The sequence below is a fragment of the Erpetoichthys calabaricus genome, chromosome 3 (assembly GCF_900747795.2).
Source record: "Erpetoichthys calabaricus chromosome 3, fErpCal1.3, whole genome shotgun sequence".
NCBI classification, from domain to species: Eukaryota; Metazoa; Chordata; class Cladistia; order Polypteriformes; family Polypteridae; genus Erpetoichthys; species Erpetoichthys calabaricus.
In genome coordinates this window covers 82,865,859-82,888,547 of record NC_041396.2, presented here as the reverse complement: position 1 = coordinate 82,888,547, position 22,689 = coordinate 82,865,859, and the positions used below count along the sequence as shown (strand labels likewise).

Sequence of the window (22,689 nt, the reverse complement as noted above, 5' to 3'; positions counted from 1 at the left end):
TGGAGGGAGAAGGACTGGCGGCAGAAGGGACTGAAAGGTGTTACTGGTGTTAAGGTGTGCTTATGGGTATTGTCGACTGGTAAGAAACTGTACATAAACGTGTGGTGTGTGGCAAAATTGTCTCCTGCCTATCTGTGTCTGGGTAAGGGTGGCGGTACGCCCCTTAGTGGCTCGCATAGCATAATATGACAAGTGATATGTAGGATGGAGGCACATAATGATTTTACTGAAAGTCTTAGGAGCATATCTTCACTTTTTGTAAAGTTCTTCACTAGTAAATGAGTTCTACGAAGAGACAGAAATCAGTATGAGACCTTTAAAGTTAACTGCATTGTTTTCTCAAAATGCATTATGGCCATCTAATGCAGAGTGGAGGTGAACATAAGAAAAGACAAGGTTATGCCACACCCTGTTTAATTCCTGAAGTAATTCATTCCTCTCCAATAACTGGTAGTGAGGACTGGTACAGCTTAGGTCTCTGTTTTTATTTTGACTAAAAGCAGATTGCCCAGGGTAACAGAAATCGATCATTTGAAGAATAAGTGAACTTGGCTAAAGGGGAAAGTGTAAGAGTTGAATATGAACACTGGTCCAATGCACCTAACGTGTTTGAGTCTCATATCCTTCTGAGCTTATGCTTAAAGGGTGATGTTGTTATTTCATTATTCACTATGATAAATGCATTTTTAGTTATTTTATGTATAAAGCTTAAAAAGAAAAGGTAAGAAAAGGATTTTAAGGTATCATCATTGTTCTATTGTTATGTGGTAAGTTTCCTGTTGATGGCAAACTTAGGAAACGTGGTTCAGAACATAAAAATGAATGTGCAGCCTTGTCACAGAGTGTACCTTTAACCCTCCTGAAAAGTCGCATGCTCTTAAGGACTATCAATCAACTTAGTTGTCGGAGTGGATTGTAGTTATTTAAGGAATCATCCCGTTAGTAACTCAGTGTAACCAATCATGTTAAAAGTTTTCTGATTATGTAATGAATTCCTTGGTATTGTGATCTAATCAATGAATTGTATAAATATAGCACAGAGGACACTCTTTTCTTTGCAACACTTGCTAATAAGATATGCTGTTGTCTCCTGCAAGATTTAGATAAAGAATAATGATTGATGCTTTCTCCTGCCTGTGTTTTATTGCTTAAACCGGGGCATTCCAGTTTTTGGTGTCCGTTAAAAATTTTCTTCCACAAAAGCAAAATTAGAAGTTTAAGAATTTTGAATGAAAAATGCATTTATATAAGTTTAAATTGTGTATGAAATACCATTCAAAGTTCCAATCCTTTTTCACCATTTTCTATTTCATGCATTTTAGAACTAATTTTCATTCTTAACACCTTGTCAGAAGGTGTTTAACAAAATCAGTTTAAGTAGTCTTAATAACTATCCATCCATTATCCAACCCGCTATATCCTGACTACAGGATCACGGGGGTCTGCTGGAGCCAATCCCAGCCAACACAGGGTGCAAGGCAGGAACAAACCCTGGGCAGGGCACCAGCCCACCGCAGGGCCCACACACACACACCAAGCACAATTTAGAATCACCAACGCACCTACTGTAACCTGCATGTCTTTGGACTGTGGGAGGAAACCGGAGCACCCAGAGGAAACCCACACAGACACGGGAGAACATGCAAACTCCACGCAGGGAGGACCAGGGAAACAAACCCAGGTCTCCTAACTGCGAGGCAGCAGCACTTAATAACTAATAACTGTTTAACATCTTTCATACTGCAATTCTTAATTTTTTGGATGTTTTATTTAACAAAAATAAGCTTAATGACTACACATTAGAAATTACAATGGTATGCAGACTTATTGCAAATTAACTAAACAGTGATTAAATGCAAAAGTAGAAAATGGAAAACTTGTCTTCTTTTGGTACAGGGTCATTCTTTATGGTATAGAATCTTTTCTTTTCAAAACATGATTATAAAACTGTATGGAAAATTGAAGAAATCACTACCTACCTATCTTAATTCATCCATTATTTGAACATAAAGACTTTACTTCATTAGTTTAATAATTTACTGTACTTTAGGTTATTAGGGGAATATGCTGAGAATAGACTTAACAAATAATACTGTAAATATTAAAAATGTTTAATATAGCTGTATGTCTTTCAAGTTTAGTTTGTAGCATTTTATACATACAGTGTACTAGATGTGTTACCCAGCTTTGCCTGCCAACTTTCTAAGGCAATGGACCTTGGTTATAGCGAAGAGGATCAATCAGGTGTAACAGAACTGAGTACTTTTTTATGCAGCATTTGTTGTTTTTTTTCTTTTCTTTTTTTAATATTATTTGTTCATGGAGCTCCATACACTTAATTATGTAAAACAATCTTCCCACAGATTAATTCTTGCTTTTCCTAGTGACTTGGCTTTTGTTGATGGTCATTGCAAGCCACAGTTTTAGATGAAACTGTACTCTTTTCAACAGGTAATTAGTAGGAATAATTGGAATTTTGGGTATAAATACAGTTTCACCCTGTAGCAAATGTAATGCAATGCTTTGATCAGCAGTCTTGTACCATTACAAATGTTTTCTGGGGTTTAGATCAAAAGCAATATCCATTGAATAATGGTTTCCTTGACCTTATTACATACAGCTTGATGTTTAGAGGCTTCATTTATGTGGCCCAGGTATTGAACTAAATGTTTTAAGAATTGTGCGGAAAAGAACAGGTGAAAAGAAATAATGTCTTGAACCATGGACAATGTCCACATCCTCTATTTCCTGTCCATGGGAGAACCCTTTAGTGAGTGGTGCAACTGTTTAAACTGACAAAGGCAAGGCACTGCTTCTGGCTTTTGTGGTACATAGGGCTTGAAGTGCATTGGTACGCCATAGTGGCCCTTCTCTGTTTCTGCTTTGCGAACTGGAGCATAGCAACATGATGGCACATCGCAGTCTGACCTCCAAAGAGACACCGTACTAGTCCACAATATTGCATGTATTTGCCACCAAGCTATACACCCACTCCCAAAAACGTCCTTGTAAGAAGATGCTGACAGAACAGGGAATACTGCATGTACCCAAGGAGGCCACTTGCTAATCACATCTTCTTGGAGTTTTGCCTAACTTTTCTTTGGCCACTTCAAATCTCAATTTTCATGCAGCTCGCCTCTTTCTCTTTTTCCTGTACAGGGCAGCTGCTCTTCTTCAGTCCCATTTCTCTGTGCAATTACAGCTACATCTTGCAAAGTGGTGCTGTTCTGCTTGCGGTATTCATTTGCATGAACTACAAGCTCCGTTTCTCAATGCGATCATCTTTGAGGCAAAAAAAGATTAAGAATATTCCATTCTCTACAGTATTATTGTTGACAAATATCAACAAATAATTTGTGTCTGCTAATTTTCTTTTTTCTATAATATCACCAAATGGCAATCAAATCAGTCATTGTTTTTAAGATTTTGAGGTATTTAGTTTTTCTATTGTTTACCACTAAATATTGATATACTGAAACATCCTTTCATAGTGGATACCTACTGGCCTAGATGTGTCATCCTACCAAATTTCAGCTTTTCAACTAAACAGGAAATAGTGTTTTTGTTGACGAGTGAGTGAGTCAGTCAATTTTGTGTTTTATATATAAATATGTATCTCAAGAAGCAATCAAGAAGTCTAATAGGATGTTAGGTTATGTATCTTGTGCATGGAGTACCAGTTAAATGAGGTTATGCTTAAGTTATATCGGTAAGGTCTCGTCTGGAGTACTACAGTTTTAGTCTCCTTATTACAAAAAAGACATAGTAGTACTGCAGCACTGGGACTGAGAGGTATGAGCTTTGAGAACAGGTTGAAATAGATTGACCTTTTCATTTTAGGCAAACAAAAAATAAGTGGTAACAATACTGAAGTATGTAAAATTACGAGTGAGGAGAATTAGACCATGGATCCCTGCTGTTACTTTAAAATAAATTATTTAACACACTCACAGGGACACACTTGGAAACTTATTAAGGGCAAATTTTGCATAAATATTAGAAAAAATTTCTTTATGCAAAGAATCATAAACACATGCAATAAATTACCAAGTAATGTGGTAAAGGGTAGGACTTTAGGAACCTTCAAATCACAATGCATAACAATTATATTTATATTCACAAACACACACATGTTTGTAACGGCCGACCCTTTACCCAGACCCGCCACTACACTACCAAGACTATTCCTTGGATCACCTGAGGCTTCTTGCTCTAATAACAAGCCGTACTCCTTACAAGTTGTCCCTTTTTTCCCCACACAACAAAATAACCAGAAAACAATAGATAGGAATGTAAAATCAAACACGGATATATATTGTAAATGATAGATATAAATGTTCAATAATGTAGATATGTGCGCACAAACAACCACTATCTCAAAAACACCAGTGACTAATTACTATATAAAAACACGAATACACAAATATTTACATTGAACCCTCCCTTGTCCCTAAACAATACATAAAAGCACTTAACACAAATGCATACACAGATTAGGTAAACACAGTGATTGAAATGTGGTGAAAAATGAGTCCAAAATAAAGTCCGGCAGTATTGATACTGGCTGTAATGTTATTGTGCTCCTTCCCGAAAGCAATCCAACCTCACCGTGAAAGTCATTGCAATGGCTGGGATGAATTCGAACCCCGGGGTTCCTCGGTGCTGGCTGTCGTGATGATGAATCGGATGTTGAAAAATCAAGCAGTGGACTAAAGCAATGATCAGCAGTGATGAGTTGATAAATTAATGGTTAAATTGTCTTCTTTTCGCTCCTTAATTTCTCTCTCTCCCTCTCCTCTTTGTCCTCCTTTGCCTTACACTCCTCTTTTTTAAATACGCAATGTCCCAGGTGTACCAGGTGAGTTTGACAGTCAATTTTCGTCTCGGGGCTGCGGTCTCTCTCCATTATCCTTCCCCTCTTCACTTACAGGGACAACATTTACTGACACACATATAACGGACAGTAAACGGGACAATGAAATGAAATGCACTCAGCACAAACTTAGAACATATTATTATTATGTAGCCCCACCAAGGTTACTTTAGTTTTGCCTTTTTATATTAGTTTTTATTTCTATATTTCTTCTGACCTTACTTGGAAATTCAGTTTAGTTTTAGTTTTCCTTCATCATGTACTTTTAGTTTTAGTTTAGTTTTTATTTCACAAAGACATTTCTATTTTATTTTTATATATATTAGTTTCAGTTTTAGTTTTAGTAATTATGGCATGGAGCGCCTACGGAGTTAGTTTTGTGTCACAATCAGACAGAACTATACACTTAACAGATTTGGATACAAGTTTAATGTTAGTGGAAGCTTACTGCACTGCCTGGTTTACTATCTGGTTTTGTTTTTTGTCTGATAAAAACAAGCATAATCAAAACTAGATACTGTATATGAATAATTTTACACAATTGTATAATTTTTTAAATATTTTCTCATGAAAATCACAGGGGCTTAGGAAGAACAGGGCTCTTAGACTTGAATGAGTGTGCAGAACCCACATAGCTGTATTGAGGGAAACAAAGAAGAACAAGCATGTAGTGTGAAGGTTAGAGGTGGTGAGTCATGAATAGCCTACCATAAGAACAGTAAACCCATAATGAGCAGAACAAGAGTAGGAAATAGGAATACAGACAGGCATAAAACAACAGAGACAGCATCTGAGATTAAGAACAACATATACATTATCTAAACCTGTTTATCCAGAGCAGGATCACAGGAAACCTGGAGCCTACCGCAGCAGGTTTGAATGTACTGTAAAGCAGGAAAACTCCCTGGTATGCAATATGTATGAAAACTCCCTGGTATGCAATATGTATGATATGGCTGATGTTAAGAACAAAAAGAATATGATATTTCAACTATCTATTTTGAGAGAGTGGGAAAAACATTGAAAAAAGGGAGACAAATATTTTAAAATATAATTCTGCTAATGGTTTACTTTCACAATATCAGGTATTTTGAGTTGTGAATATGAACTAAAAAAGAGAAATTAATAAATATAAAATAAATACAAAAACCCATTAGTATGTCTAGTTTTTCATCACTTGTCAGACTCTCTACCTTTAATTGTTTGTACTGCTTCATTGTTAAACGATGTTTTTAAAGCAAAAGTAATTGGTCAGCAACAATATGCTGATCTTGTATGATGACCTAGTCAGTCTCTCGATCAGTGCCATTTTATTTTCAAAAATCGGGAGTGGTCTCCCCTCGACTTTCTTGTATACTCAGATATGGATATTTGAGGAGTAAACCGCAAGACAATGATTATATTTTTATATACTGTACATTAAGGAACCATCACCAACAAATCAAATTAATAATATATTGAACAATTGTTATAAAAGTAATGTTGAATAAATCGGACTCTGCAGCTGCATAAATAAAAAAATTTTAAAAATCATATGTGTTCAGGTAAAGTACCACTTCCGGGTGATGGATTTGGCCCAAAAGTTAATACAGATCTACAATTGTGATGTAACAACCACATGCCGAATTTCATCCATCTATCTAGTTGCGTTTTTGAGTTATCGTGTTTACACACACACACACACACACACACGCACACACACACGCACACACACACACACACACACATTTTGGTTTTGTTAATTATTTTATTTCAGTTTATGAAAATGTTTTTTTAATAATAGTTTCAGTTTTGATTTTAGTTTTCGTTAACTATAATAACCTTGAGCCCCGCTACACGTTATTGTTCATTTGGACTTTCCGCATTTCCCGTCTCTGTGTGGGTTTTCCCCAGGGTACTTAGGTATTTCTCCAACATTCCCCAAAGATATGCAGCTTATGTTACTTGGCAGCTCTTAAACCCTGAACCTTAAATTAGATATATTAGAGTAGATGAGCATATTTCCTCAAAGAATGAACAAAAACATATTTAAAATGCTATTATTTAGCAAAATGCAAAAGGCCGACTAGCCTTAAATATCCACACTTTTACTATATTCAGTGACCTATTTGTGACCAATACCATGTACAGATTAGGATCTCTAGGACCCCAACATAGCACATTAAGGTCCATGCCTGAAAGAATTGTCCTTGCTTCAGCAAAAAAAAAAAATGCATGTATGAATTGTGATTACCGCAGAGGATAAGTTGGAGTCCTTCCCTCTGGGATAAAGGAGATTGGAGGGAGGCCAATACATTAGAAGGATGGGGGGAGTAAGTGGCATGTAGGTACTGTGCACCCCAATACACTAGGGGGTAGCATCCCCGGCTTTTGGGTCCCCTTTGGATGCCACAGGGCATGATGGGATTAAAGCCCTGCTGAGTTCCATGGGTTCTGTTAGAGGAGTGATACAAGAACATACAGTACAGCCCCTACTTTATGAGACAGCCTTCTGAGCCCAAGGTTGCTTCCAATAGACTATGTCCAAGCTTCAGAAGTACTCCAGGGTCTAAGATAAAAGGAGCCACTTCACCTTGCCCAGGGAGCCAGTATTGGGAGGCAGAGAACAAAGCTCTTAGAATGAATGGAAAGAGAGAGGCAGAATTATATATTAACTGTATCCCTGGTTCTGTGACTATGCTAACCTTTCCAAGGGGTCTGTAAGTAATAAAACAGTTATTATTTGAACCTATGGTTGTAAGGAGTTTGATTGTGTCTGGAGTTTGGGGTTCAGTGGCACCCCTTACAGGTTACAGTATGCTAAACATGATTAGGTTCACAAATCACAGTATGAAATAGTTGTTTTTCTATTTTGAGGTTACAACAACTATAACACATACAATTTTTTTTAGATAGGAATTAAAGTATTTATTTTAATACATTTTTGTTTATCATGGCACTGGAGAGTGGCGATGTGTTGCATGTTAGTCAGACCTATAAGTAAGAATTTTATTGTACTATGTACATGTGACAATACTACTCTTTCTTCTATTGCTGCTACTACTAGTAATAAAAATACAGGTTTCCATAATATTAGAGGGGAAAATACAATGGACACAGCAGGACAGTCATATGTCCCATTTTACAATTATATGTACTTTATTTTAAGTACAGAGTAGTCAGTTTGACGTCAAATGCCAGATCTGTAGGCTTTCCCTGTATAGGCTGAAGTGCTGCTGACTCACTCAGAAGGCCAAAGGTGCTGCTCACAGAGTAGAGAGGAGACAATGAGCAGGTGAAACAAACTCTACTGAGCAGCAGTTCGATGCAGTCCAGTTAATATTGATGGCAGACGATACAGCTCATTTACGCTCTTTTGCTCTCAGCAAGCTAACTCGGCTGGCTACAGTAACTGCTGCATGCTGTGCTTCTTGCCCTCTTGATTTATAATGAATTAATAGAAAGAAATGATTTAATTTGAGTATTCAGTTAATAAAGTGCCACATAATCTACTTTCCATAAATGCTCTGTTATGGAAAGGATGCTTAGTGTAAAGAGTTGTCAAAGAAGTTAATAGAATTTATTTTCATTTACTTAAATATTTATTAATTTTATTTGATGAGAACCACTAGGACTGCTTGTCCCAGTAAAGGCATGGGACATATTTAATGTATATTTGATGGCACTAAATGGTCTACACAGAGAACATGTAAGGCAGATTTAGTTAGCTGGCAAAGGGAATTAGCCATTTATGAAGGGCTGCCCCAAGATGTAATATGACAGCCTTCAATATCTGAGGGCAGGAGGCCAGGTGATGTGCTGACTATTTATGACAGAAGACAGGCAGCAATTGTTCTCCGGACCTTTATTGTCTCTCCTGCAGCTTTTGCTTTGCTTTCTTTACTTCTGTTCATTTTTAATGTGCCTAATTAATTTGAGTTTTCTGTGTAAATGTGGTGAATGAAGCAAGGGAGCAGGAGTAAACACCCCCAAGCTTCAACATGTTCCATGAAACATAACATTTTCATAAGATTATTTGATTTTATGGGGATGCTATAAGTGACACAGAACATGAATCTGCAGTGAGTAAAATAATTGACTCGAGTAAGGAAAGTGTTTTAAGGTTGATGAAGCAATGATATTAAAGTCAGCATTGCAGAAAATTAACAAACAAGAGGTGGTCACAGCCACTGAGACACGTGTCTGTGAGAGACAGGAGGAAAAAAGAAGGAGTGATTAGATTGGATGGTGCTTCAGGATACGCTTTAATGCTTCTTAGGAGGATTTAAATGGCAGCAGCAGGTAGTATAAAGCCATTGCCTGATGTATTCTGCCTGACGCTGAATCAACAGCTCAGCCAGTAAATAATCTGCCTTGTAATTTTATATACTACAAAGTGTACATGTAGACAAACCAATATCACTCTATCTTTGAAGGATGTATTTTTTATGTATTTGCAAATATATTGTGTACAGGGGTGCACATAACTTTATCCGTGAGTTACTCAAGTGAATACCATCGGATGGAGTTTGGTACGCAATTCAATTCAAAGAGCTTTATTGGCATGACCATAAACAGTTTTACCAAAGAAATTGAAAAAAATTAAATAAAACAATTTCTATAACAGATTTAACAGTAAGGAAAAGAATTAGGATAAAAAATAAATACAGATACAACAACAATAATAGTAAAATAAAAATATAGCAGCAGCTTAAAAAGAGGTAAGAATCAGAAATACCTGATCGCTCTATACAGAGTAAGGTTTTAATAAGTGCAACCTTCCTCACTGTCCTCCTCACTGTCTACCTCACAGTCCTCTACTTCAGCTTCCTGCATGGTAGATGATGCTGCAGATGCATCTCCCTCTCCTGGTTAAGCCTCCGCTTAGCTGTCTCCATCCACAGGTCAACCGCTGGTTTTGGGTCAAATGTCTCTGTGGTCTTCTTTGACTGGTGGATGTGCATTAGGGCCATGAGGCAAGCATATGACAGACGAGATCAGTGCTTGTTTTTTATTATGTTAAGATTTCAGAATCCCCTCTCACAGGCTGCACTGCTCAAAGGCAGTGTAAGAGACAGTTTAACAAATTTGACAATGTTGGAGTAAAGATCTGGATTGCTTGTATTTATTATTATTATTGTATTTATTATTTGGACCAAGTCATATATAGAGGATGCTGCCAAACGTTTCCCTGTTTGCCTTAAGCGCATCCATTCTGTTACAGTTGTGTCTTTGTCAAGACTCAGTGTGGCGTCATAATTCTGAAGATGGTACAAAACTGTTGTGTTGCCAAAATGATATAAATCTTGTATGTCCTGAGGCCAAGTTAAAGGATCAAATAGTAAGAAATGATCACATGACTTCAGTGAGTCATATCTGATTCCAAACTCCTCAATTAACCCCCTGAGTAAGTTTATCTTGTCCCTGTCAGTATCAGCATTAGAAATAGTATATGCTCTGTAGTGGCCTTCAGCATCAAGAAAAAGTGTAAACTGTCTTATGGCCACCATGAGTTCATCCTTACATTCTCCAATGCTCAGCTTTTCCTTCTGAAACACAATGGACGTGGTCTTCAAAATCTTGCCAATGTCAAGCATGTTGCCCAGAAAACACTGAAATTGGTCTGTGCAGATATGCTGCAAGTCACTGTTATCACTCGTGGTCAGTTGGATTTTAATGGTTGTCCATGCCTGCTTCCTGGAAAAGTTTAATGAGTCTGTCTGTTACAGCCTGCGCAGATCGGTCAGCACCCAGTTCGATTAGGCCAAGGAACTCCATGGTAAACTGATGTTGGACACAGACACAATGAAAACGATCTCATGCTCAGTTTTAATGATGTCTTTCGATCCATTATAAATCAGTCCCCAAAATTCAGCAGACTCCAACTTTGCTTTCAACTCCACGCTGATAGTGCGCACGATGATCTGCATTATCCGTGTGGCCGCCTCACGTGAATGATACACAGTTCTGACATTTACTCCTAGCCGCTTCAGTAAAGGAATATGTTCAGCATAGGAAGATAGGGGATGAGTGTGTTTAGCTTTATGAAAGGCAAGGAGAAAAATATTACACAGAGCTTGCCGTTGTTCTTCATTTACCTTTGTTCGCCATCTAGCTAGAGTGCTTAATGTATGTTGTTTTTTAGACATATTGGCAACACAAGATAATCAAAACCAAAAAGAAAACAACATATATTAGCAACATGATGTGTCACGGATGACGTTATGCATTTACAATTTTTGTCGTGCATGCGTACCAATTATGTGCACCCCTGTATATATATAATGAGAACACAAGTGTCCAAACATGTTTAAAAAGTGTACTGCAAAATCTTAAATAAATAAATCCATTAAAGACAAGTGCATTAAAAACAAGTTCAATAGATAAATAAATCTGAAAGAATGTTAAAAACTAGTTTAGAAACAGAATCAGGTTATTTTTCTCACCTTTTTTCTGAGTCCCAGTACATCTGTTTTTCTCATCTTTCCATGGTTTGGTCATCCAATGGATAGCTCAGCAGACAGAAATGCCAGCAAACACGGTCAGCCACCATCAGCCACCTCAGACAGTAATCAGCTGGGACGCACAAAGCCTGGCTTCATTGTCCCATCACCATCTCTCATCGTCAAAGTGATGACCCACAAAGTCTTTGGCCACTCCTGCTCCTTCCAATGCTCAACAGTAGTGACCCACCCCTGGTGTGCCATTCCTCTCACTCCCTATGGAGCCATCTAGCTACCTCGCCTCCTGTCTAATGTACTGGCTCAATCTCCAAATTATCCTCTTTGGTCTCTCCCAATCACCTTCCTTGATTTCCTCCCTTTTCTTTTCTTTCTTTTTCCTTCCTTTCTTTCTCTCTCACTCTTCTGTCCTACTTGGATTCCTTCGTAGGTGTCGGTGCTCGCAATAATGATTTGGAGAGTGTCAATAAGGAGTTAAAAAGCCCATGCTTGCATGTGAACTAGCAATCAGCCAGGCTCACCATTGAACACCCCATGGTTGCATGGCTTTCCACCAGCACATACCCACAATCATAAAACCTGAGCTGCACTGTTTTTTATAAAAAACTCAAGCACTACCATGGAGCCCTTGCACACTTTACCACACTGTCATTTATCATCTGTCCCTTTTTTGATCTTCGAAATGTCTTCTTGTCTTGTCTGAGCAGCTTAAGAAGAGCTAAAGCTTACTTAGCTCACGAGACAAGGAAGTGAGACAAAAGCACAGCTGCTGTACAGGCTTTTAAATGATCGACGTGCAGCGCGACATGCAGATTACGCAGCATGGCAGCAGCAGCTGCTGTACAGGCTTTTAAATGATCAACGCACATTGCGACATGCAGATCACATAGCTCGGTAGCAGCTAGCAGTAAGCCAGCAGCTGATCCATCCTTAGCGTGTGTTCAGCCCCCCTTCACAATGAGAGCAGCAGAGACGCGAAGTGGCTAGCGAGAAGTGCGCCCCCGGGGAAGGGGGTTGTGGGGTGGGAGAACGAAGCAAGTAGGGGGCACAGCCCCCTAATATATATATATAATATATATATATATATATATACTGTATATATATATATATATATATATATATATATATATATATATATATATACACATGTAATATTTTTATACTGTATATAGTGTAACCTTTTGCAGAGACATGCTAGCCTATTGTAATAAGGTACTTCTATAGTCGGAAACTTGGGGTTGAACATTTGCTTAGAAAATGGGCCATGAAGGTTTTCAATTGCTCCTCCAAGTAAAAATAAACATCCAGCCAGAAGAATTAATATCGTGGGTTGCTGATGAGAAAGGGTTGGCAATGAAAAGAGTTAGGTGCAATACATGCAGTTGTGCAATGTAAAGACATCCTAATGTCATTTGTCTTATGATTTAGAATATCAGATGTATTCAAACCACATTCAGTTGCTCTAAATGACTGACCCTGAGAAAACATAAAACTTGTTAAGAAAGCAAAACTGAAAAGAAGGAACGTTCTGCAAGTACTGCTCTTTATTCTTTTTCTATTCATGTTATTGATTGCATTTTGTATTGCTCTACTGACTTAAAATAATGTTTCCTTTTCTTTTATTATAAACTTTGCAATAATTGTGATTTGTCTGTCTGGAAAAATGAGAACTAGTATAAGCAGCATATCAGAAGCGTTTTTACATGCCAAATGTTTTAAAATGGCGATAGTTTTGATTTTATATTTTTAAATACTGTAGTTACGATGAGAGCTACTGTATTCCTAACTACAGTTTTTAGAAATGAGTGTATTGTTATTCTTTTTAGTACTTTAAACTTGGTATTGTTTCCTTCAGATATAAAATCTAGTTTTTGGCAGCAACACATTTTCATTCAATTAACATTTAATAATAACTGTCAGTAGTTTCCTTAACACACTTTTACAAACCTTTACAATGGATGAATAGTTTCAGCTTTAGATTAGGTATTTCAAAAAGATCACTGACTAATGAATAAATGATGTGCAAAGATATTAAGAAGCATACTAATATTTTTAATGGCTTATTAATGAAGTGTCATCAATATGTGAATTACCATTTAATGACATGTATAACTATTTGAATGTACATAAACTAATAATCTGTTTAACATGATAATGTATAATGTTTCTTCATGATTTATTAATAATAATTAAATATTCTTGGCACTTGCAAATATTTAAAGCTGGATCATCAATTGTGTATTTTTTCCTGTTTATGTGGGTTTTCTGTGGAAATATCGGTTACCCATCACAATCCAAAAACTTGAACTTAGCGTGATTGCTTTACACAGCTAAAGAGTGAAAGGATGCAGTGATTCCAGGACTCCTCAAGCACATTATTCCAGAGTATTCCTGCAGCTCAGCAAGTTTATTTCGTCATTTTTCAGCTCTTCCCAGGGCTTGTTATCATTGAGTTGGAGGTTCAACTTCTGGAAACAAAAAAAGAAAATGGCATGCACTGTTTATGATCTTCTGACAATTGAAAGGTGTGATTTGCCCTGACTGAAATGAATGTCTTACAATGAACTGATTCATGAATATTTTAATTAATCAATCACTTTATCTTTGTTGACAATACAGTAGAGCAGCAGATAATGTTCCTATTTCATAGCACTGGGGCCTTGTTTGTAGAGTCTGAATTGTCATCACAGTTTACTGTATGTGCTGTATGTTTCTTTCAGGGACTCTGGGTTCCTCCTATAGTTCAATAACATTGCCGCATGTTAAATTAATCTCTTGAACTTCAGTTGAAAAGAATGCCCTGTACACTCCAATGACTGGTAAATGAAAAAGCAGGCATAGAAAATGGATCAAGATTTTTACTTCTATAGTAATTTTATTTATTGTGACCCTGCAATGGGCTGCCGTCCTGTCAGTGCTCTTTCCTGATATGCACTCTGTGCTGCTAGAAATTACTAAGAAATCCCCCTTACAGCTCCATATTGATATAAGAAGGATTGAGATTGTAATGTTATATAATTATTGTGCACCTCTCTAGTGAAGTTAATTATAAGAGAAAACTACAAAATAATTTTGGAAAACAGATGTCTACTGATTTGAGTTTGATTTCTGTACTGAAGCAAAAGAGCATATTGAGCACTTACTTTAAACCTATCATATCACAACATTTTCAAACCCAGTTAATCCAGCTCAGGTTCTTGGGGGTCTGGAGACTATTTTGGTAGAACTGGGCAGAAGGCAGGAATCAGCCCTGGACAGGAGCCAGTTCTTGTAGGGCCATAATAAATATAAATACAAGGACAAATAATAATCTTGATCGATTTTCTATGCATGCACATACATGTGCACAGGGTCTGTTTGGAATTACAAATCAAACTAACCAGCACGTCTTTGACAATGTAAGAGAAAAAGCAGAGCAAAAAGAACAAATGAGCACAGGATATAACCTTAGACTATGGATCTGTTAGATGGCAGCACAACCCTCTGAAGCATCATGCCACCCTTTTTTAAATAGATTAAGTAAATTGTAAAGTAAAAGGATATGTTGATGATGGGGAACAGCCATTAAGAGGAGGGTGTCTGTCTGCGGAGAGAGTTTCTACCTTGTGGAGAGGATTACTTACCTCTGCAGTGACATTCATGTATTTAGTATGAAGTCAGTTGACCGATTGGGAGAGCATGGGGGGTCATGAGGTCGCTGGAAAGGGATGTGTGGCGTTCTTGATATCTATGCAAAAACGACGGAGCTCCAAGTCTTTAGAGTTCTGGTGCTTGCCATCTTGCTATATGGTTGCGAGACATGGACGCTATCCAGTGACCTGAGATGAAGTCTGGTTTGACTCTGTGTTGAGTCAGCGGTTGCTCACAGAGTCCCGAATGAGGCACATTATCTGCATTGTGAGGGAGTGTCATTTACGGCATTACGGCTATGTGGTGTGATTCCCTGAGGGTGATCCGGCTCAAAAGATCTTCATTGTTGAGGACTTGAGTGGCTGTACCAGGCCAAGGGGACCCCCTCGTAACAGCTGGATACAGCATATAGAAAGTCATTTCCGGAGGGTGGGACTGGACCGCGTGTCTACCTGGGGGATTGTCAACCAGCATCCCAAGCTGTTTTGTCATGTGGTTGTACCAGTGCATGCTCCCAAACCTGACCTGACCTGGGAACAGCAATGAGAATAAGCTGATTCAAGGGCTGAGAGAAACGACCTATGAAGATTTGAAGGAGTCGAACCTTTTCTGTTTAAGTAAACAGGGATTTAGAGGTGACATGATTAAAGTTTTGAGAATTATGATAGGAACTGGTAAAGTGGATCCAGGCTGTTACTTTAAAAATGAGTTCAAGAAGAACAGCGGGGACAGCTGGAAACTAGCTAATGGTAAATTTCACACAAACATTAAAGTTTTTTTCACACAGAGAACCATAGATGCATGGAATAAATTATAAACTATTGTAGTGGAAAGTAGAACGCAGGGAACCTGTAAAAATTAGGTTATTTTGGGGAAATAAGGTAGCTAGAATTGGTGAGCTTTGTTGGGCTGATTGTCTTGGTCTTGTCAAATATTTTCTACTATTCTTTATGTATAAAAGTTTTGGCAGAATTAAACAGGTTAATTTTACCTTATGGTGCTTTTTCCCTATGCATTGAGACATATAAAAATATGTTTTTTTTGTTTTCTTTGTTTGTTTTTGCAGATGTACATTCAAACCACCACGTTAACCATTTCTGTGAGCCTGAGTGCCTCGGTCTCGCTGGGAATGCTCTACATGCCGAAGGTGTACATTGTGCTTTTTCACCCTGAACAGAACGTGCCCAAGCGCAAGCGAAGTCTGAAGGCTGTGGTCACTGCTGCCACCATGTCAAACAAGTTCACGCAAAAGGGCAGCTTTAGACCCAATGGTGAAGCAAAATCTGAGCTCTGTGAAAGTTTGGAAACGCAATGTGAGTACTGCAACTCCTCTTGCATATTTTGTGATGAAATGTAACTTCAAATTTCCCATCAATTATGACAGAATGACTTTTAATGTCATTTGTCTGGGAGAAACTGCTGTCACTTAGTAGAAAGTTGTCTCACTCTCCAGGGGCCTAATGTATGAATGGTGCGTATGCACAAAAATGATGCGTATGCCCGTTTCCTCTCACGCTTTGAGATGTATAAAAACTAAACTTAGCGTAAAGCTACTCACAACTCACATTTTCACGATAGCCCTCTACTTTGTGTGCACAGTTTCTGGTGAGTTTTCCAAACTGGCCGCAACCACCGTCAAAGCAGTGCTACTGTTTCTGTGTCATTTACCTTCCTTTTTCATATTCACAACAATGACACGGGTTTTATCAAATACACCAAAATTAATTGCATATCATTTACAAATTTAATTCACTTCATTGTAATCATTATGTAATAATATAATGGTGCATGGAATGGCCAAACTATTCCACCTACCATAGCTGCTTTAGCGTTGTTTGAAGACATCGCGAATGGAAGAATTAGAAGAGAGTGCATATTTACAGATGATAAAGACTGGCTTCTAAGTCGATGTCAGTTTCCAAAAGCAATTCTCTTCCAGCTGTGTGCTGAACTGACGCTGGCTTTACAAAGGCAGACTTTAAGGAATTGTGCTCTACCCGCTCCTTTGTAAGTTCTATCCACTCTTGGGTTTTTAGCCACAGGAGCTTTTCAACATGAACTTGCTGACCGATCGGGTATTTCACAAACATTACCAAGTCGCATCATGCCTGCTATATAGGATGAAATTATCTGCTCTCATCCAGACATATAACATTTCCTTACATTGTGGCTGAACTCTGAAACAGTAAAAGCGCAATTTGCAGCAACATCCGGTTTTCCAGCACCATCATTACATGGAGTTGCATCATCGACACATGGGTCAGTATTTGTAATACTGTCTGAAACAGAATAAACAGACGGTGGGCTGTGACTCGCCTTTTCACGTCGACTTTGATATCTGACAGCTTCTTTTTTATTTTGGGGACTGTGTGACTTTCTGAACTTGAACTTTCAAGTGTCTCTATCATGCTGTATCACTCCATAATTTCCTTTTCTTGCTTATGCAGCTGCTTAAGCTAAGAAATAGTAAATTTTTCCTTGCCTCAACTTCACATTCGCTGAAATTCTTCTTTTTTCCATGTGATTTTGCCATTGTCTTTTAACAAAACACCGAACAGAAGATGGTATTTGTATTGATTTGCAGATTGAAATATGCAAAATTCTGGGAGGAGCCAGGGTGGGGCTGTAGGTGCGTGTATGTGTGTTAAATTTCATGTTCATTGGGATTTATCAAGGGGAAGTGCATGGAAATTGGCATACACACAGTTTTATGCATCTGGAATTATTGCACATTTCTGTTTTTGTCCTTACACCATGTTTTAGTGTGAATTCAATGCACGCCGTTATACATGAGGCCCCATTGTCATGTTTCCTGATGGTCAAATCGAACCTAATGCATTATTTTGTGTTTTGATTAATTTTCAGAGATTATATATACTCTATATATTTTCTCTGTTGTTTTCACTATTGGTTTATACCCCTCCTTACAATATTTTTTTAGTTAGTAAGGAGGCCACTTGTTTTAACCCTGTCTATTTGTCATAGATAGATAGATAGATAGATAGATAGATAGATAGATAGATAGATAGATAGATAGATAGATAGATAGATAGATAGATAGATAGATAGATAGATAGATAGATAGATAGATAGATAGATAGATAGATAGATAGATACTTTATTAATCCCAAGGGGAATTGTGCATGCATCCATGTACGATGTCATTGTAACCATTTTATTTAAGGACAAGTGATTTCTTTACAAGGTAAAGCTAAATAAGAAAAAATCAGGTAATAATGTGGAAACCTTTTGACCTAGAGTTTAGTTTTGAGCAAATGTAAAATACCGTATTGCTTCCGATTTAAGATGCACTTTTTTTACATATGTTTCCAAACTTAAAATTGGGGTGTATCTTAAATTCTAGGTATTTCATTGTTGCACCTCATAAAGACCTTCTACAGCTAAATACAGCGAAGTAAGAATGTGAAGCAATTAGCTTGTGTTCTGTTCTGTGTATTGTATTGTATTTACCCCCCTTTTTTGACACCCATTGCACGCCCAACCTGCCTGGAAAGAGGTATCTCTCTCTTTGAACTGCCTTTCCAAAAGTTTCTTCCATTTTTTCCCTACAAGGGTTTTTTTGGGAGTTTTTCCTTGTCTTCTTAGAAAGTCAAGGCTGGGAGGCTGTCAAAAGGCAGGGCCTGTTAAAGCCCATTGCGGCACTTCTTGTGTGATTTTGGGCTATACAAAAATAAATTGCATTGTATTGTATTGTGAAGGGTAAAGCGATTTTACTGTGAAATGGACAAGCAATTCTGAGCACATAGATTTGTAAAGAATGTGATTCAACTCACATAGGCTTGCCACAGGGAAAGCGATTTACCTGGCCAAGGCTTTTGAAAGGGAAAAGGTGATTCAGAGGATGGGGGCTTGTGAATTAGAAAGAGTTTCAGTACACATGGACTTCTGAAATGAAAAGTGACTTGTTTCATGTATGCTTGTGAAAGGGAAAGGCGATTCATAGCACACAGGCTTGTAAAACAGAAAAACAGTTTGAGAGTGTGTGGGATTGTGAAAAGGAAAAGCGATTTGGTACACATGGGCTTAAGGAAAGGAAAAGTTATTTGGCCCGTGGGGCTGTGAAAGGGATGAGCAATTTGGAGTGTGCAGGCATTTGTGAAAGGAATGAGTGATTCAAAGTGTATAGGTTTGTAAATGGAAAAAGTGATTCAGAGCATGCGAGATTATAAAGGGGAAAGTCATTTGGCTCATTCTATCCAACAAGGGGCACTAGCTCCCTGGTTGGAATAAGTTCTTTTGTAATTGTGGCATCTTAAGTAACCTGAACCTAAATAGATATATTATAAAGAGGCGATATTCCTCCCTTAGTGATATGACGGTAAGAAATCACATAAGAGAAAATAACTTAGCTTTCTTTAATGACGATTTACGCGGTATAACAGACGGGAAGCCATGAAAAGACGTTTGTGTAGAGTCTGCCATTTTCGTTGATGCGCTAAAAGGATTTTCAGGATCAGATGATGTTATCTCCATCCGTCCATCGGCTTCGAAGGTATGCCGGGCAATGTTCCAAGGCTTTATACTCTTTCTCCATGTGCAGGTCCTTACTTAGGTAAATCATGCCATTCCAAACAAGGCAAAGAGAGGATCCAATGTCATGCTGACTCTGTTACACAGAAATTGTACAATGCCCATTTTCGTAGTTGTCCCTTTCTTGTCTTCTAATGCTTGCTTAGCAGTTCTAAATTATGAGCCCCTGTGTGCTAAATCTGGCCTTTAGCTGTACATGTGAGAAGAAGCAGATTTATAATATTTGGACATTAAACTTATATTCTGATTACCCTCATGAGGACTTGTCAAAGTGAAAGTGTTTCGGAGCATATGGGATTCTGAAAGGGAAACTGATTTGACACAATACAGTATTTATCATTTACTGCTGGACTACAGCCTTTTTCTGACAATATAGTAAATTTGTCTAGCTCTCTTAATTCCTTCTCCCCTGCCTAGCTCTCTTCATTTCAGTCACATACTTCTCCCATGATAGATCTCTTTTCTATTATGGATTTATCTATATGGTCATGACAAATATAAAGAAACAGGAGTTAACAGTAAATGGGTAAGGATTAGCAGTTATCAGTTTTGCTTGTGTGGCCTTTAACAAATAACAGTAATGATAGATAAAATGTTCAGAAACTAAGAAGACAGTAAAACATTGACTGAGAAGATCAGAGTAACCTGTTAATTTCTGATGAAAGTACACAATTGTTTAAGGTGCAAAACTATTCAGATGTCCCGTTCAAAGCTGGAATGAAGACTTGCAGGCACAGCAGCCTCTACGAAACTGATTACAAATTTCATATTTACTGCAAGGGCTCCTTGATGTTTTGTTTAAGCCCCACTGAAATGATTTTTCTACAGGGTTAGGGGTGTCCGGCAGTAGCTGATGCTTTAGAGCAGGACACCAGGTAAAGTTACTAGAGCACTGAGCCTCTTTGGCTTTCTCATGTATGTTTTTACATTTTTTTTCTCTCTCTCTTTCATTTTACAGCTTTGGCTTCTAAGCAAACATACATCAGCTACAGCAACCATGCGATCTAACTGGAATGCTCAAGGGCGCCAGAGCCAGACCTTACTGTGGAGAGCTCATGATGACCAGAAATAAATGTAAAAAATTCAACAATAAGGAGTAACGTGCAGTGGAACAAACAAACAAACATACAAACAGAACTAAAGAATAAAAGGATTCAGGGTTGGAGGCACAGCCTTTTTAAAGTTACAAAAAGCTGGTGGAGGAACAAAAAAAAAGTCACTGGAGGTCAGAAGGTGGAAAGGAGTGCATCATAAAGAGTAGCATTGGGTAGAAGCACAAGGTTCAATGGCAACGGCAGGAGATTTCTTTCTAACTGAGTCAGCTGTCCTTTCTGGGGTCAGCAATACTGTTTGCATGTATAACTGATGTTTCCCTGAAATCTCTCTAGTTTATGGCCTGTGCCATTTTTTAAGGACAGATGCTGGTCTGGATGAAAGGGAGTATCACACAAGGAGGCCATCTGAGTTAAACAAGTTGGTAAAATCAGTATTGACATCCATGGACTTCACAGCGCAAGCCAGAAGCCGTTCATCAGACAAACAAACAAAAAAACAACTCCCTCCTGGGATCCCGCGTGTTTCATTTTGTAAACCCTGGTATTTGTGGCACATTTAGAAAGCCAATCATGAATAAACGCCAGGGGAACTTCCGATACGGTCAGGGATCTTAATTTTGCCTTTCTTCCCAGTTGTTTGTTTGAGGTTATTCTAGACTTACTGTACTTTGGGCCTCATTTTCCCTCGATTTGTGTGGGTGCGCTTTAATCGCTGGGCACTATCACTATCATGGCATTTAAAAGTAACTCAAAAATGATTGCGGTAATGCTACAGGAATTTAGGTTGGGATTTCTTTAATGCACAGCTGTCTTTCCTGTACATTATCACTTATAAAAACAACAAAACTTTGCACTGCTGCCCTGCAATTATCCACAGTAAAACTTTTAACATTCCTTTAATGTTTGTTAGCACTAGCCACCTGGTGACACTGCCGTCCAGATCTTCTTCAGAACCGCTAGGCTAACGAAACTCATGGTTTGATGCGCTGACCTCCAAAAAAAACCCTCACTGCCGCCCACTCCACACTGCCATCTTGTCCTTGACCGAGAGCCATATTTTAGACAACTGATCTCTATTCAATTAAATTCATGACACATAAACACACACCTCATATGTCAATTGAGGACAGAACGTCTGGCAGTCATGTGTAAAAATGGATTTTCTGTATTTGAATGCACTGCCCTTAAAAAAAGTACAGTAATAAAATTCATTCCTTGCAGTTTTTAAACCAACTGTATCAACTGAGCATGCTGTATTAATCAGAGCCATTTTACACACCGCAAGGCAGATGAGGCCTTTCAGAAAGCCGGTGACATGCTGACAGGAGGGAATCATCAGTGTACATATCGGATGGTGTTATCAGCTTCTGGGCGGAAGCCTTCAGGAGTACAATATGAAAAAAAAAAGAGGCAAAAGACTTTTCACTATAACAAAATGAGCAGATCAAAAAGATATTTTTTTTCATTTCTTTCTTTTTTAATATATTGTGGGATTGTTTGTGATTGTGTCCGAAAAAATACCCTATAAATTCTCCTGATTTTCTTCACATTTTCCCCCTTTATTCATTTCTTCCAACACTTTGTTTGTGTTGCAAAATAAAGTATGTACAAGTGCTGACCAAATTAAATGGCAAGTTCATGTATGTTATTAAAACGGATTGATAATGTCTGCTTAATGTACTGACCAATTAAAAAAAGTTGTAAAAAAATTACATGAAAGTACAGTGCCTGGATATTTATGACTTATCTATGAAAACATAAAAATGTAGAGCATGTTCATTTTTATACAAAAAGATTTCTAATAAAATACTGTTTTGCAAATTGGAGGTCTGTTCCATTTATATGTTACAAAGCTGTCCAAAATGTCACTGCTTTCTCAGGCTCATTCCATGTTTCTCCTCCATTTGTGCCAAGCTTCAGGGTGTTGTCAATGGAGTATCAAAGAAAAAACACACAGCTGTCTACCTTTGCTTCCTATTTTGGATTTAGAGGTTTACATTTCTCTACATTGCCCTGTTGTATCCACTGTCTCTTTTGTAACAATCTTGCAGACTGAGAGAATTATTATTCTTTGGTGGTAAAGTGACGAGTATAGCTGTCTCACAGTTCCATGTGACTGGCCCGGCCAAAGTATACATAT

The 22,689-nt window shown here is 37.9% G+C and overlaps 1 protein-coding gene across 2 annotated transcripts in view; it reads left to right on the top strand.

Moving 5' to 3' along the window:
• LOC114648143 (metabotropic glutamate receptor 4-like) overlaps nt 1-21,573 on the top strand; it is a 983,563-nt gene extending 961,990 nt beyond the window's left edge. For both annotated transcript variants that reach the window (XM_051924640.1, XM_028796992.2), the window contains exons 10-11: nt 16,010-16,256; nt 20,453-21,573. In XM_051924640.1, the coding sequence (XP_051780600.1) occupies nt 16,010-16,256; nt 20,453-20,502 (297 nt within the window). In that variant the 3' untranslated portion in view covers nt 20,503-21,573. The remainder of the gene's footprint in view (nt 1-16,009; nt 16,257-20,452) is intronic.
• The last annotated feature ends 1,116 nt before the right edge of the window (nt 21,574-22,689 follow it).